General features: G+C 41.1%; 1 protein-coding gene across 5 annotated transcripts in view; it reads right to left on the bottom strand.

Annotated features, from left to right (window-relative positions):
- Positions 1-13,389: 13,389 nt before the first annotated feature.
- The window catches only part of LOC140212072 (mitogen-activated protein kinase 8), a 132,376-nt gene continuing 130,493 nt past the window's right edge, over positions 13,390-15,272 (bottom strand). For 3 of the 5 annotated variants that reach the window (XM_072282557.1, XM_072282555.1, XM_072282556.1), the window contains one exon: positions 13,390-14,523. In XM_072282557.1, the coding sequence (XP_072138658.1) occupies positions 14,378-14,523 (146 nt within the window). In that variant the 3' untranslated portion in view covers positions 13,390-14,377. Of the gene's footprint in view, positions 14,529-15,272 lie in introns of all 5 variants that reach the window. The other 2 variants (XM_072282558.1, XR_011889640.1) reach the window with 2 other exon arrangements.

Here is a 15,272-nt window from a genome sequence, read left to right as displayed (position 1 = left end):
CTAATCAAAAGGATAATGAATACAACAGTTCAGCAATGATAAACACACATGTACACAGAAACTAGGATAATAGGATCAATCAAGCTCTATCGTCGTCTAGGGGTAAATGACCAGTTTCAAAGTGACGCAAAGTTCAGTTCAATTGAGTTCAGTTCAGTTCACAGTAATCACTGCCGTGGGAGAGAGAGAAAGAAAGCGAATGAATATTCAAAAACGGCTTCCACACAGACCTTCAATAGTCCTCGCAGTCAGATTTCGGGCAAGCCCTCTGTAATGTCTTCTGAGGTCACCGACTGTGACCCCTCCGTTCCTCTACAGTGAACCTGGCACCCAGGCAAGGGCAGACACACACCAGGTTCCCGCCGATCGTTCCTTTCCACCCTGTGCGTCTATGGCTTGGTCCCGTGATCACCTCTCCAAAAACTCCCACCGACTTGTGGGAGACGCACCGCTTCCAGGGTCTCGTTACCTCGGGGTGTCGTGTGTGTCCGCCTTAGCGAACCTGTCCCTTTTTATCCCCCTGCTGGGGTATCGCCTGTCCATCACTTCAAACAGTTCAGGGTTCAAAGAGGAGCCGGTCTTGACAATTCCCAGATCGCTGTCTCCTTCCATTAAGCTCTCCCGTCTCTTCATTAACATTTCCAAATGCTGCTCCATTGTCTTTACTTATCTCTCTCTCCTGAAGACAGGTGGCAGATCAACTGTTGATCCCATTGGTGATAGCACAGGACAGTCTATGTGTACTTTCATCACAATGTGAAGGGGCAAAGTGACGTTGGGAGTAAAAGAAGTTTCTTTACATAAAAAAGGCTTCAGTGAGAAGGCAGAAGAAAGAACAGGCAAGGTTTCATTTTATTGCTCATCCTTAGTCCTTGATTCAGTGGAGGCAGGATGATAGTTGGGGAGGTGGAATATTCCTGCTGAAGATGTGGGAGGTCAGGAACCCATGGTATCCCCGATGACTACATTTGAAAGAAGTGCATCCAGCTACAGATCCTGACAGACTGAACCAAGGAACTGGAGGTGCAGCTGGATGTACACAGCAACATCTAGGAGGCTGTAGAGATCATAGGTGAGAGTTTTAGTGAGGTGATCACACCCTTAAGATTTGTAGATGGATAACTACCATAAGTAAGGACTGAAGGCAATCAGTGCTCGGGTCCCCTCACTAGATTCGGTTGATCTTTCAGGGGCGAGCAGCCGTAGTCAGGTCTTTGGCACTGACTGTCTCAGAGGGAAAGGGTGCAGTCAGACAGTGTGATAATGATAGGAGACTGGATAGTGGCTGGGGGGTGGTGGGGTCAGACAGGAGATTCTGCGGTCACGGAAGAAATGCCAAGATGGTGTGTTGCCGCCCAGGTGCCAGGACCAAGGATATCTCTGAAGTAAATTCTTGGGGGTGGGGAAGAGGAAGAGCAACCAACCAGAGGTTGCTGTACACAACTGTACAAAGGAAATAGATGGAACAAGAGAAAAGGTCCTGCAGAATGAGTAAAGGGAGTTAAGTAAGAAATTACCGTATAGTACAGGACCTCAAGGAAAGTTATCTCTGGATTAATCCTGGTGATATGTTCTAGTGAGTTCAGGAATAGAGAGGTAGGCTTGGTGAGCATGTGGTTGAAGAGTTGGTGTGTGGGGCAGGAGAGGCAAACTGACCAAAAGGAATGGATTGGATGTGAACTGACAGGTGTCCAATAGGGTCCTCAAGGGAAAAGTTCACTCCCTACGCGACTCCCTTGTCCACTCATCCCCCCCCCCCCCACCATCCCTTCCCACTGATCTCCCTCCTGGCACTTATCCTTGTAAGCGTAACAAGTGCTACACATGCCCTTACACTTCCTCCCTCACCACCATTCAGGGCCCCAGACAGTCCTCCCAGTTGAGGCGACACTTCACCTGTGAGTCGGCTGGTGTGATATACTGCGTCCAGAGCTCCTGGTGTGGCCTTCTATATATTGGCGAGACCCAACGCAGGCTGGGAGACCATTTCGCTGAACACCTACTCTTTGTCTGCCAGAGAAAGCAGGGTCTCCCAGTGGCCACACATTTTAATTCTACGTCCCATTCCCATTCTGATATGTCCATCCATGGTCCCCTCTACTGTCAAGATGAAGCCACACTCAGATTGGAGGAACAACACCTTATATTCTGTCTGGATAGCCTCCAACCTGATGGCATGAACATTGATTTCTCTTAACTTCCCTTAATGGCCTTCCTCCCCTTCTTATCCCATCCCTTATTTACTTATTTTTCCCTCCTTTCTTTCTCTCTCTGTTTTTTCTCCCTCTGTCCCTCTCACTATATCTCCCTCTGGTGCTCCCCTCCCCCTTTCTTTCTCCCTAGGCCTCCCGTCTCATGATCCTCTCCCTTCTTCAGCCTTGTATCCCTTTTGCCAATCAACTGTCCAGCTCTTGGCTCCATCCCTCCCCCTCCTGTCTTCTATCATTTTGGGTCTCCCCCTCCCCCTGCCACTTTCAAATCTCTTACTATCTCTTCTTTCAGTTAGTCCTGACAAAGGGTTTCGGCCCGAAACGTTGACTGTGCTTCTTCCTATTGATGCTGCCTGGCCTGCTGCGTTCCACCAGCATTTTATGTGTGTTGCTTGAATTTCCAGCATCTGCAGATTTCCTCGTGTTTGCCTCAAGGGAAAACTTGCTTTCTTCGCCAGAGAAGTTTTAAACTAGATTAGCAGGGGGATGCGACGAGAGAGCAAAGTCAGCGAGAAGACGGGGTACATGCAGCAACCAATTCATCTATCAGGATAGACATATCCTACAGTAAAAGGTCAGATGAGAACACTGCTTTAAATTTCATCTGTTTAAATGCACGATGTTTAAAAGGTTAGGGGGATGTTATTTTCTCATGCCCTTAAGCAGAACTGAGGGCACGGATTGCCTCTAGGGACTGGGATATTGTGGCCATAATTGAAACATGACTGAGAGAAGGGCAGGACTAGCAGCTCAATTTTTTGGATACTGATGCTTCAGGTATGGCAGCGGACAGGTAAGCAAGAAGGAGATGTTGCGTTTTTGATAAGCCAGACATAACAGCAATGCTTAGAGGGAACATCCTTGAGGGATCATCTAATAAGGACATTTTGGGTAGAATTTAGAAATAAGATTGTCACCTTGGTAGGGCCATTTTATGGACCTCCTCTCCTCACTCCAGTAGTCATCAAAAATGAGGAGCAGTTGTGTCGAAATTGCATACAGTTGCAAAAACAAAAGGGTAGTGACAGTTTGATATTTCAATTTTTCTGGTATTGACTGGGCCACCCAGAGAGCAAAGGGTATGGATGCGGTGGAATTTATGCAGTGCACCCAAGACAGTTTCCTTATAAAACATAGAGGAACACAAGACCATAAGACATATGAGGAGAATTAGGCCATTTGTCCCATGGAGTCTGCTCTGCCAGTCTATCATGGATAATTTATTATCCCTCTCACTCCCATTCTTCTGCCCTCTCTGCATAGCCTTTGATGCGCTGACTAACTTATCAGATTCTGCTAAAAGCATACAAGGACTTGGTCTCCACAGCCATCTGTGATAACAAATTCCTCCTCATTTCTGTTCTAAATGGATGTCCCTCTATTCTGAGGCTGTGCCCTCTGGTCCTAGATTCACCCCCTGTAGGAAACATCCTCTCCACATCCACTATTTAGGTTTTTCAATATTCAATAGTGGAATCTCCCTCATTCTTCTAGGCTGTAATGAGTACGGGCCTAGAGCCATCAAATTCTCCTCATATGTCAACCCTTTGATTCCCTAAATTATTCTTGTGAACATCTTCTTGATCCTTTCCAACGCTAGCACATCTTTTCTTAGATAAGGCACCTAAAATTACTCACAATAGTCCAAGCACAATCTGCCCAATGCCTTATAAAGCCTAAACAATACATTCTTGCTCTGAAATTTTAGTCCTCTCGAAATAAGTGCTAACATTGCATTTTCTTTCCTTACCATTGACTCAACCTGCAAGTTAATCTTCAGGGAATTCTGCACAGGGATTTCCAAGTCACTCTGCACCTCAGATTTTTGAATTTTCTCCCATTTAGAAAATAGTCTATGCCTTTATTCCTTTTACCAAAGTGCACTTCCCTACACAATAATCCATCTGGCACTTCTTTACCCATTTTCCCAATCCAAGCCTTTCTACAGACTCTCCGCTTCCTCAACACTCCTGTCTCTCCGCCTATCTTAGTATCGTCAAAAAACTTGGCCACAAAGCCATCAGTTCTATCATCCAAATCATTGACATATAGTATGAAAAGAAGCGTTCCCAACACCAAACCCTGTGGAAGGCTGCTAGTCACCGGCAGCCAATCAGAAAAGGTCCTCTTTATTCCCACTCTTAGCCTCCTGCTGGTCAGCAAATTTTCTATTTATGCTAGTGTGTTTTCTGCAATAATATCATGGGCTCTTGTTAAGCAGTCTCACGTGTGGCACCTTGTCAAAGGCCTGCTGAAAATCCAAGTGAACAGCAGCCACTGACTCTCCTTTGTCTATCCTGCTTGTTATTTCATCAAAGGATTCCACCAGATCTGTCAGGCAGATTTCCCCTTAAGGATAAGGAATCGCAGAGCATACTTGATGGGTCAAATGGTGTAATATTGCTCTTATGGTCTGGTGGTCCAAGACATGTTTGAATCTATTCAGTGAATGGCAGAACACTGAGAATGTAGATGATGCCATCGCTGTGGTGAAAGTCATGCCCGATGGTTCAGGGGAAATGATAGGAAGGTTGAAAGAGGTAAAAGGTCAGAGTGGGGAATAGAGGAAGAGGGGAGGGAATTTTTTAATATTGGAAGGAGAAATCATTATTCATGTCATCAGGTTGGAGGCTATCCAGATGGAATATAAGGAGTTGCTTATATAAGGTGATAAGATATTAAGCCCTATCCAATATAGATGTCTACAGGTTCTCTCAATAAAATTAGATAATATTGTACCCATGCATCCTTCAAAGTCTAGCTCACTTGTTTATTCTCGATGGCAAGTTTAGTTGCCAATACTGACTATTTGTTTGTGTGTGTGTGTGTGTGTGAGGGGGGGGGTTCACACTACCCCACTCCCCCACCAAGGAGGAGATACTTCTAGCTAAGTAGTTTAAACAGTTCATTTATTTTTCATGTTACATATTTACATTTAGATAAAGTTCTCAAAAACATAAAACTCAGAATTCCTATCTTATAAATACTTACAATTTACAAACTATTTCTAAAACGGATTTCTAAAACACAGGCACAGTTCCTATAAGCTTAAAAAGGCAAACCAACGAGTTGCAGACAAACGAGTCATCAGTCGCAGAAATCAAAAGCAGAGGAATGGATTCTAGTCACACCTTCTTGGTTATTCTTCTTGACATCCCTTAACCATTCCTAACAAGTCTGACTGCTCACATTTATACTGTTTTTTTTGCCACTTGGGATGACTTCAAACAGATAGTCTAAAAGCTTCTGGCGACAGAGTTCGCAAACACCCACAATTAATGCAATGTGCGCTGAATCTCTAAGTACACATATCTTCCAACTGTTGAAAGATCAATTATTTGATGGGCTAAGTTTTAGTATCAATATGCTCTGCAAACTTCCTTGAACTAAATAACTTAGCCAGTGATATCTAGTTTGATGCAGGCCCAATTATCATAAGCAATACACACAAAATGCTTAGAAACTTAGCAGGCCAGGCAGCATCTATGGAAAAAAGTACAGTCAATGTTTTAGGCTCCAGTCCTGCTAAATTGCTCAGATTTCCAGCACCTGCAGATTTTCTCTTCTTTTCAATGAACATAACCCCATTGTTGTACACTGCATCTCCAGAGCAGTCGCTCCTATGTTATAGACTGTGCTGTTTGTTTAATTATTGCTTGCCATTTACATAAGTAGTGATAACTGGCTTCTGTTTATAACAAGAAGCTGAACAAAGAATATCAGCTTGAAGTTTAACTTATTCAAAAACAACTCCATGATCTCTCAAAGTGCCAGATGTTGTTAGAAAGCTGAACTTGGCAAGAAGGAGCCTCTAGCCCTGGACAGTGAATATCCATCACACCTATGCATGTGATCAGGGGAGGCCAAATATGCGGGGCAGAAATTGAATTAAAAAGATGCATCATCGGTATTGGGAACCCCACATTGATTTCTCAATTACAAAGCACTAGAGGGTTTTCCATACTGACTCTTCAGGTCAATATCATGGTCAGAGGGCCAAGTTCAAATTTAAGGAGACCTGCCAGCCGAAGTTTTATGAGGGCTGCCTGGTGCTGAATGCAGTAGGCCCAAAGTTAGAAGCACTTGGTCGACTACAGAGTGCTGATGTGTACTGCCAGTCTTCGGGTGCAGAATTTAAGGATTTGCTGAGAAAAATGATATTATGCACCCAACAACACCAAATCACGTAGCACCTAGCCTGGCAGAACAAGCAGTGCAAAGCAGACTTTCCAAATAGTGCCTTGATAACAAAATCACAGGTGCATCACCCACCAAATTAATGTTTAAGTGCACCTTACACACCAGATTGGGTCAACTATAGTTGGCCACACAGGAACAAATTTGCAGCAAGCAAGAAGCCATGAAACAAAAATATAATCTGCACATCTGGCCATGAAGTTTGGTGCCAGAGTTGGTCTATGCATGCATTTCACTGGAACAAAACTGGCTACCATCTGTCATCCGGAATTGTCCTGGTCGAGTAGCAGTGCTTGAACTGACTGACAGATTGAGCTGTTAGGCAATATTTGGATCATATGCCAGAGAAATAACAGGAGACCCAGGGAAGCTACTGAAGCCCCCTCTGCTAATGAAGCCAGCACCCAAGCAGATAAACTCATGTATGCCTGACTCTAATGCTAGAACAAGGCCCAAGGACTGAATTGACTGCCTCTGCCCCTGTGTTTTCTTCTTGCCCATACTTGCAAATCTGATCAAAATTAGAGGTTTCTAGAGGTAAAAGGGCATGTTTTAGGATTAGTCACTTGAATCTTTGCAACTTTACACTGTAAATGGGAACTCAATTATGACTTGCTCATCTGAATTCTTGTACAAATGTTTTTAGGATCAAAGTTATTTTCTTCATATTATTAAAGCTACCTTCATTGGATGAACAATAATTTTCATCTGGGAGAGTTGCAGATGAAGACGCTTATGATCAATACACCTACATACTTCCAGTTTAAAGACAGACACTGAAAACCAAAGACATCATCAGCTTTAACACCAGAAACTTTCTTGTAAACAGGCTTTGGATTCTTCTTAAATATTTTACATTATGTTAGCCTTTACATTTCATCTTAATTCGACTTCTTCAAGTCTAATTATGTCTCCAACAGAAAGTTAACTCAAGCAATACTAAGCACCAAACCAAGTTTTGTGTTTAACATTCCTCAGCTCTACTAAAACTTTATTAGCTCTGCTAAAACTTAAAAGGGTAGTGTTCAACAACTTTTGATGGAGAAGGTCCTGACAGGCAGGATTTATGAACATTTGGAGAGGCATTATATGATTAGGAATAGTCAGCATGGCTTTGTGAAAGGCAGGTTGTGCCTTACGAGCCTGATTAAATGTTTTGAGGATGCGACTAAACACATTGATGAAGGTAGAGCAGTAGATGTAGTGTATATGGATTTCAGCAAGGCACTTGATGAGGTAGCCCATGCAAGGATTATTGAGAAAATAAGCAGGCATGGGATCCAAGGGAACACTGCTTTGTGGATCCAGAACTGGCTTGCCCACAGAAGGTAAAGAGTGGTTGTAGATGGGTCATACTCTGCATGGAGGTCGGTGACCAGTGGTGTGCCTCAGCGATCTGTTCTGGGACCCCTACTCTTTGTGATTTTTATAAATGACCTGGATGAAGAAGTGGAAGGATGGGTTAGTAAATTTACTGATGACACAAAGGTTGGGGGTGTTGTGGATAGTGTGGAGGGCTGTCAGAGGTTACAGTGGGACATTGATAGGATGCAAAACTGGGCTGAGAAGTGGCAGATGGAATTCAACCCAGATAGGTGTGAAGTGGTTCATTTTGGTAGGTCAAATATGATGCCAGAATATAGTATTAATGGTAAGATTCTTGGCAGTGTGGAGGATCAGAGGGATCTTGGGGTCCAAGTGCCTAGGGCATTCAAAGCTGCTGTGCAGATTGACTCTGTGGTTAAGAAAGCATACGGTGCACTGGCCTTCATCAATCATGGGATTGAGTTTAGGAGCTGAGAGGTAATGTTGCAGCTATATAGGACCCTGGTCAGACCCCACTTGGAGTACTGTGCTCAGTTCTGGTCACCTCACTACAGGAAGGATGTGGAAACCATAGAAAGGGTGCAGAAGAGATTTACAAGGATGTTGCCTGGATTGGGGGGCATGCCTTATGAGAATAGGTTGAGTGAACTCGGCCTTCTTTCCTTGGAGCAACAGAGGATGAGAGGTGACCTGATAGAGGTGTATAAGGTGATGGGAGGCATTGATCGTGTGGATTATCAGAGGCTTTTCCCTGGGGCTGAAATAGCTAACACAAGAGGGCACAGTTTTAAGGTGCTTAGAAGTAGGTATAGAGGAGATGTCAGGGGTAAATTTTTCTTTTACGCAGAGAGTGGTGAGTGCGTGGGGAATGGACCGCCAGCGACAGTGGTGCAGGTGGATACGATAGGGTCTTTTAAGAGACTCCTGGACAGGTACATGGAGCTCAGAAAGATAGAGGACTATGGGTAACCCTAAGTAATTTCTCAGGTAAGGACATGTTCGGCACAGCTTTGTTTCTATGTTCTATGTTTCTAACTGCCTCTGTCACCATAACTACATTTTGAACCTTACCTGTATCAACAATTAAACCAATATCAAACCCAATTACATGTCAACACTTAACAGAGAGACAGGATCTATGAGATTTAGGATGAGGGTGACTGGCAAAACTACATAATGTAACAGGATGACATACTTCCCTATCTTCAGCATGTGGTTGAGGTCCAGACTGCACTGCTGGGGATAATAATGGTGACAGATTCAATAGCAACATTTGAAAGGGAACAAGGTTGGTTTCTGAAAGAGGTTACAGAACTATAGAAGGGCTGGGGGAAACTGGCTGGATTGCTCAGATGTAGACCATTGAGGCTAAATGATCATCTATTGCTAAAGATTTTGTGATTCAAATATAGTAATCCAATGTTATTAAAATATGTACAGTCATTCATGGTAGCCCTTGAGTGGAAAAAATACAAATAGGGAGTGATTCAGCACCCAAACACTCTTGGGAAAAAAAATAACTAGCAGAATCTGTATATTAATCCAATAAAGTCTGCGAGATACAGATGCAGATAATACACTGACGCCAGAAAGTTTGTGAATCCTGTAGGACTTTATCAATTTCTAGATAAATATGGCCTAAAATGTGATCAGATCTACACACAAGTCCTAAAACTAGATAGAGAACCCAATTAAATAACAACACAAAAAACACTATACTTGTTCATTTACTTATTGAGAAAATGCCCAATATTACATGTATTTGTTGGAAAAAGTATGTGAACTCTGCTCTGTGACTGGTGTGACCCCCTTGTACAGCAATAACTTCAACCAAACGTTTCCAGTAACTGTTGATCTGTTCTGCACATCAGTTTGGAGGAATTTTAGACCATTCCTCCTTACAAAACTGCCTCAACTGTGGGATGTTGGTGGGCTTCCTTACATGAATTACTTGCTTCAGGTTCTTTTACAACATTTCTATAGGATTAAGGTCAGGATTTTGACTCAGACATTCCAAACCACAAATATTCTTCTTTTAAACCATTCTGTTGTTGACTTACTCTTGCCTTTCGGATCATTGTCTTGTTGCATTATCCAACTTCTATTAAGTTTCAGGTGATGGACTGCTACCCTGACATTCTCCTGTAAAATGTCTTAATACAATTTTGAGTTCCCTTGATGATTGCAAGCTGTCCAGATCCTGAGGCAGCATAGTAGCCCCAAACCATGATGCTCCTTCCACCATATTTCACAGTTGAGATGAGGTTTTGGTGTTAGCATGCAGTGCTGTTTCTCCTCCAAACACAGCAATGTGCATTTCTGCCAAAAAGTTCAACTTTGGTCTCATCTATCCACAGAACATTGCCCCAGAAGCATTGTGGAATATCCAGGTGGTCTTTTGCAAACTTGAGACAGGCAATGGTAATTTTTGTTTTGGAGAGCAGTGGTTTCCTCCATGAACACTATTCTTGTTCAGTATTTTATTAAGTGGACACATGAACAGAGACTTAGCAAGTTCTAGAGATTTCTGCAGATCCTTTGCTGTTGCCTTCGGGTTCTTTTTCACCCCCTTCGGCATTGCATGTTGTGCTCTTGGTGTGATATTTGAAGGATGCCCACTCTTAGGCTGAGTATAACAGGACCAAGTTTCCTCTATTTGTAGACAGTTTCTCTTACTGTGGACTGATAAACACTCAGATCTTTAGAAATGCTTTTGTAGCCTTTTCCAGCTTCATGCATCTCTACAATTCTTCTTCTAAGGTCCTTGGAAAGTTGTTTTGATCGCGGCATAATGTACATAAGCAGACCTTTCGTGACAAGATCAAGCTCTGTCAGTAACCTGACTTTGAGACTTGTCTTTTTTAAAAATATATAGGGCAGGGCACCTCTATAACCCACACCTCCAATCTCATCTTATTGATTGGAACACCTGACTCTACATAGCTTTTGTGGAAGGCATTACCCCAGAGCTTCATATACTTTTTCCAACAAATATATGTAATATTGGGTCATTTTTCTCAATAAATAATGTATAATATTTTTCTGTTATTTATTTAATTTGGTTCTCTTTATCTAGTTTTAAAACTTGCATAAAGATCTGATCACATTTTAGGTCATACTTATGCAGAAATAAAGAAAATTCTACAGGGCTCACAAGCTTATTAGCACCACTGCAGAACATGGAAAAAGAACAAATGGGTTTATCTGCTGTGCTTGGTCATTAGTAACTCAAAATGCAATAAACTTTTCTCAATGTTATTAGTGAAAGTCAGTAATCAGGTTAATGCACTTGTGGCCAGCTGTTAACCAATACAAGCACAGAGTCAAAGCTTGGAAGTCAATGGTTAGTTCACATCCTGTGTCTCACTAAATTTACTCAAGAAACTGTTACTCAGCTATCAAGTTACTTCAAGAAGATGAGAATGGGCAAGGTTTGAGAGTAATAAATTAGATAGCAAACTGTAAATACTCAATTCCTTCTTTTGGGCAATGACTTCAGATCGTGGAGGGCTTGCTTCCACACTAATTTTATGGATTGATGAGGCCATTGTAATATTCACAGATTCTTCCACAGGTTGCTCAGGTGGACGATGGGAAGGGTAGGTAGTTTGTGAGGTAGTGTGCTTCCTTTTTTCTATCCTGGGACAATTACAGTAATTTCATGAACCTTCTCAGAGAAATCATTACTATTTCTGATAATTTTGTCAAACTACCTACATTCCCATCTGAGCCCACCCGTCCAAATAAAACGTATCAAATACAACTAAGAATTCCACTTCCAACATTTATTTTTTCCCATATTGGAAGATTATGGAGCATTGACAAAGCATGAAATACAAATTCACAAAGTGTAGCTTCACATAAAATGTTGAAAATATGGAGGGTCATCGTGGATATAAAAAGAGCTTACTGAAGGAAGTAATCTAGAGAGGATAATATGCGAATGACAAATTTTGTGAAAGCATTACAGTAAACAGAAACAATTTCTTCTGCCCCCCCTTAGAAATTTGGCACTGACAATATAATTACTTGTATATGACACTCTCTCACGCACACACTCCCACAGGTGAGAAAACAGTGATATAGTAATTCACGGAGGAAGGAGGAAAATAAACACTGAGAAACAGTACAATTGATTTTTAAAATAGTTATTTAAATGAAAAACTGACAGCATTCAGAACCATGGCACCTATTTTAGTGCTCTTTTGGTTTAAAACACTAAAAACAAACTGTAATATAAAATAAAATACTGTTAAATTCAAAGCAGGACAGTCAATGCCCGTGAAAAGGCGAGCTTATGTCTTTTGAACTATTAACTGTATGTTATGACAAACTTTAACCAGTTTCTCCATCAGATGCTGAATGAGTTTATTCTTTGTTACTGTGTTTTACGTAAAGATTTCCAGCACTTACATTTCCTTTCTTTTCAGCAGGTCTTTTCACTGCACTAAAGGGGAAGGGGGGGAAGGGGGCAGGCAGAAGGCAGGTGTGGTGCTCAAAGAATGCCATATCTTGAGCTTCAAAATCTAAGCGTCAATATCACTAGACAGGGAAAAAAACAAGTTTGCATTTAACTTTCAACCTGATTCAAATCTCAAGGTTATATTAAATTATGCAAAAAAATTGAGTGGAAAATTTTCATTAAATCTTAAACATTATTTAACTTTGTTTAATCCTATTCTAATCAGGATCAGCAGACATGCACTTAAATCTTATGCCCACTCCTAATCAGCAGTCTTAAAGGATGATCCACTTTTAGCACAAAGGGATTAAGTTTTGACTGTGCTAAAGGTGAGTCAGAGAATTCTTAATAGGACTTATCATTTCAGAAGCTGTTGAAGACAGATGTTTGAACATCTTTAAGTCATCCTATGTCCTGGGAAATTGCTCATTATATCAGTCTACCGCTGCGAACATCCTGATATCCCATAGTGCTAAGTCTATTCACTAAGCACTTGAGATAAAAAAAAATAGAATCATTTCATTTTGCGATGTAACTAAAGAGCTGCTTTCAGTATTCTGTCATCTAATAGGATGAAACAGGTTTATACAAACAAACATTACCTTGATTTTTTTTAAACATTATATAATTAATATCCACTCTGCTGCAGACATTCCAACAGTCCACTCTGGATATGCCCATTTTGGAGGGGAGAGGGTGAGGAGGGAGGCAAAAAACTATTCAACATTTATGTACTAAAAAAATAAACTAACCCAAGGAGCAGATGCAGACACCATGCCCTCAGCTACCTAACCCTGGCACTTAATACAATCTTACATTTGTTTATCTTACATCATACAGGAAAAAAATACTACAATCCCTTCACATCCCCACACCGCCCTCAAAAATAAGTATACCACATCACAGCTATTTCCATCTTTACAATCAAATTCGTATCACTTGCAAATATTATTGCACATTGACTATGAGAAAACAAATATACAAACACATTAAACATGTCTCTAACATACAAAGTACAGGTATAACAATATTTCCTTCTACATGACAGTTTCAGCTGTGAACTTGGTTAACTCCTGGTGGTGGACCACAGACTCCTTAACAACAGAAATAAATTAACAGTTAGGTTCCATGTTGGTACTGACTGGTTGGAAAGTGGGCAGCTTGACGTCCTTGAAATAGTACATTGATTGTGTGAGGTAGTTCATCAATTATTTAAAAACCTCTGGAGACATTACATACTTTACAAGTGACAGATCTAATGTTTGTCTGGAATATAACCCTACGCTATTGATTCTCGTCAAAGTTGACATTTTGTCAAGTTGTGTTAGGAAAAGCCAGCTACAAATTAGACCACTTTTATTATTGGGCCATCTACACTGTGAACTCCTGGAGTAATAGAAAGGAATTAACCAAATCACTTGTAATTAGAAAGAACAGCTCATTAGGGGCAATGTGATCTTATTACAATAAATTCAGAGCTGGCACTCAGTCAAGAAATAAAACATTTGTTCAGTCTTGTGAGGTCTAATCTCTCTGGTGTCACATATTTACTTCTCAATTCTACTTCTCGTCATCAGCCTATACAAGGAGAGGTGATTGTTCATACCGCTATCATTTCTCCCAGCTCTGCACGTAGTAGCCTTACTCAAAATGGCTGCATTAAAATTTAAAACACTCAGGCTCAGCTTTGGATATGTAAGCAAGCAAGCCACAGTCAACTAAAGTTTATTACGACACTGGCAATCTTGTTTGGAAACATGGTAACTTATTGTCCTAGTCCACAACTAGCAGTGAGCCAAGTGGAGTAGAAAAGACCCCAGAATATTTAAAAGGCAGCAATCACTTCATGCGAGAGTGAAAATTAGCCTAAGCTGCTCCTCTGCACAATGGAGGCTGAAGCTTACTTGTATTTTCTGAACCTTCTTCCCCCAAAAACAGACCTAAATGTAGTGATGTTAAATGAGTCATTTACAAATGTACAAGTCATGCTTAAGGGTTATTGCCCCACACTAAACTTTGCTGTATTTAAGTTACTGTGTCAAAATCCAAACATAATTCAAAGTCATATTCTATGGCAAACTGATTCCAATAAAATTAAAATGAAATTAGAGCTTTTTAAAAGCTGGTCTACTCTCTCTATCATTTAGCGCGAACAGTAAGAACCCAGAGAGAGGAAGGCTAGTCATCTGCAACAACCCAGAGGTCCTGCTGAAGTCTCTAGACTGCTGTCTGTATCTGAGGCCAGTGTTGGATCTGTTGACATGGAGGATACATCATTGACAGATGAAGATGACGATGGATGATGAGAACCATTGATCACTGCTGCACCTGTGCTATGAGAAATAAGGGAACAGTCAGTAATGTAGGAGACAGGTAATTTTTCTGCACCATTACAAATGAGTGAATCAAGCACATCAATACAAGCAAATTGGACAATATAAGGAGACGGTGGCATTAAAAGTCAATTACAAAATTATTTACATTTAGCAAAAAGAACAGGATAACTTAAAAATTAATCCTTCCCTGTCTCAAGAGTATACGAATTAAAGCAAACACTTACCTTCTAAGGGAAAAAGTCAAACTAAACACAATGGGGTAAGGGCTTCCCAATACTAATCACGTTCTAATCTCAAATTTTCCAACAACTAGTATACTATAGTGCAAGTCTTGGCAATGGCTTTAACCAAATTAAAGGTGGTATGAGTGGAAATTTGTATTTATTTATCTAGAGATACAGAGCAGGATAGCTCCTTACAGCCCTTTGAGCCATGCTGCCCAGCAACATTGATTTAACCGTAACCTAATCAATGGACAATTTACAATGACTAAGAGGGGAAAGTTAACCTTTCCACGGGGAGGACATTCAAACTCTTTACAGAGCATGCCAGGACTGAACTCTGAACTCCGATGCCCCGAGCTGTGATAGAGTTGTGCTAACCGCTACACTATTGTTTTGTTTTTTTAAAATGTTAAACTTTGAAATAAATTCAATCAACCAAATTATCTTCCTTTCCCTTACATCCACAAATTAATTGTTATTTACTTAAAGACCACTACTTATGGAAACACCAAATTTA

Source organism: Mobula birostris, chromosome 18, assembly GCF_030028105.1.
Source record: "Mobula birostris isolate sMobBir1 chromosome 18, sMobBir1.hap1, whole genome shotgun sequence".
NCBI classification, from domain to species: Eukaryota; Metazoa; Chordata; class Chondrichthyes; order Myliobatiformes; family Myliobatidae; genus Mobula; species Mobula birostris.
The sequence above is the reverse complement of the archived record's forward strand: the minus strand, read 5'-3'. Positions and strand labels throughout refer to the sequence as shown.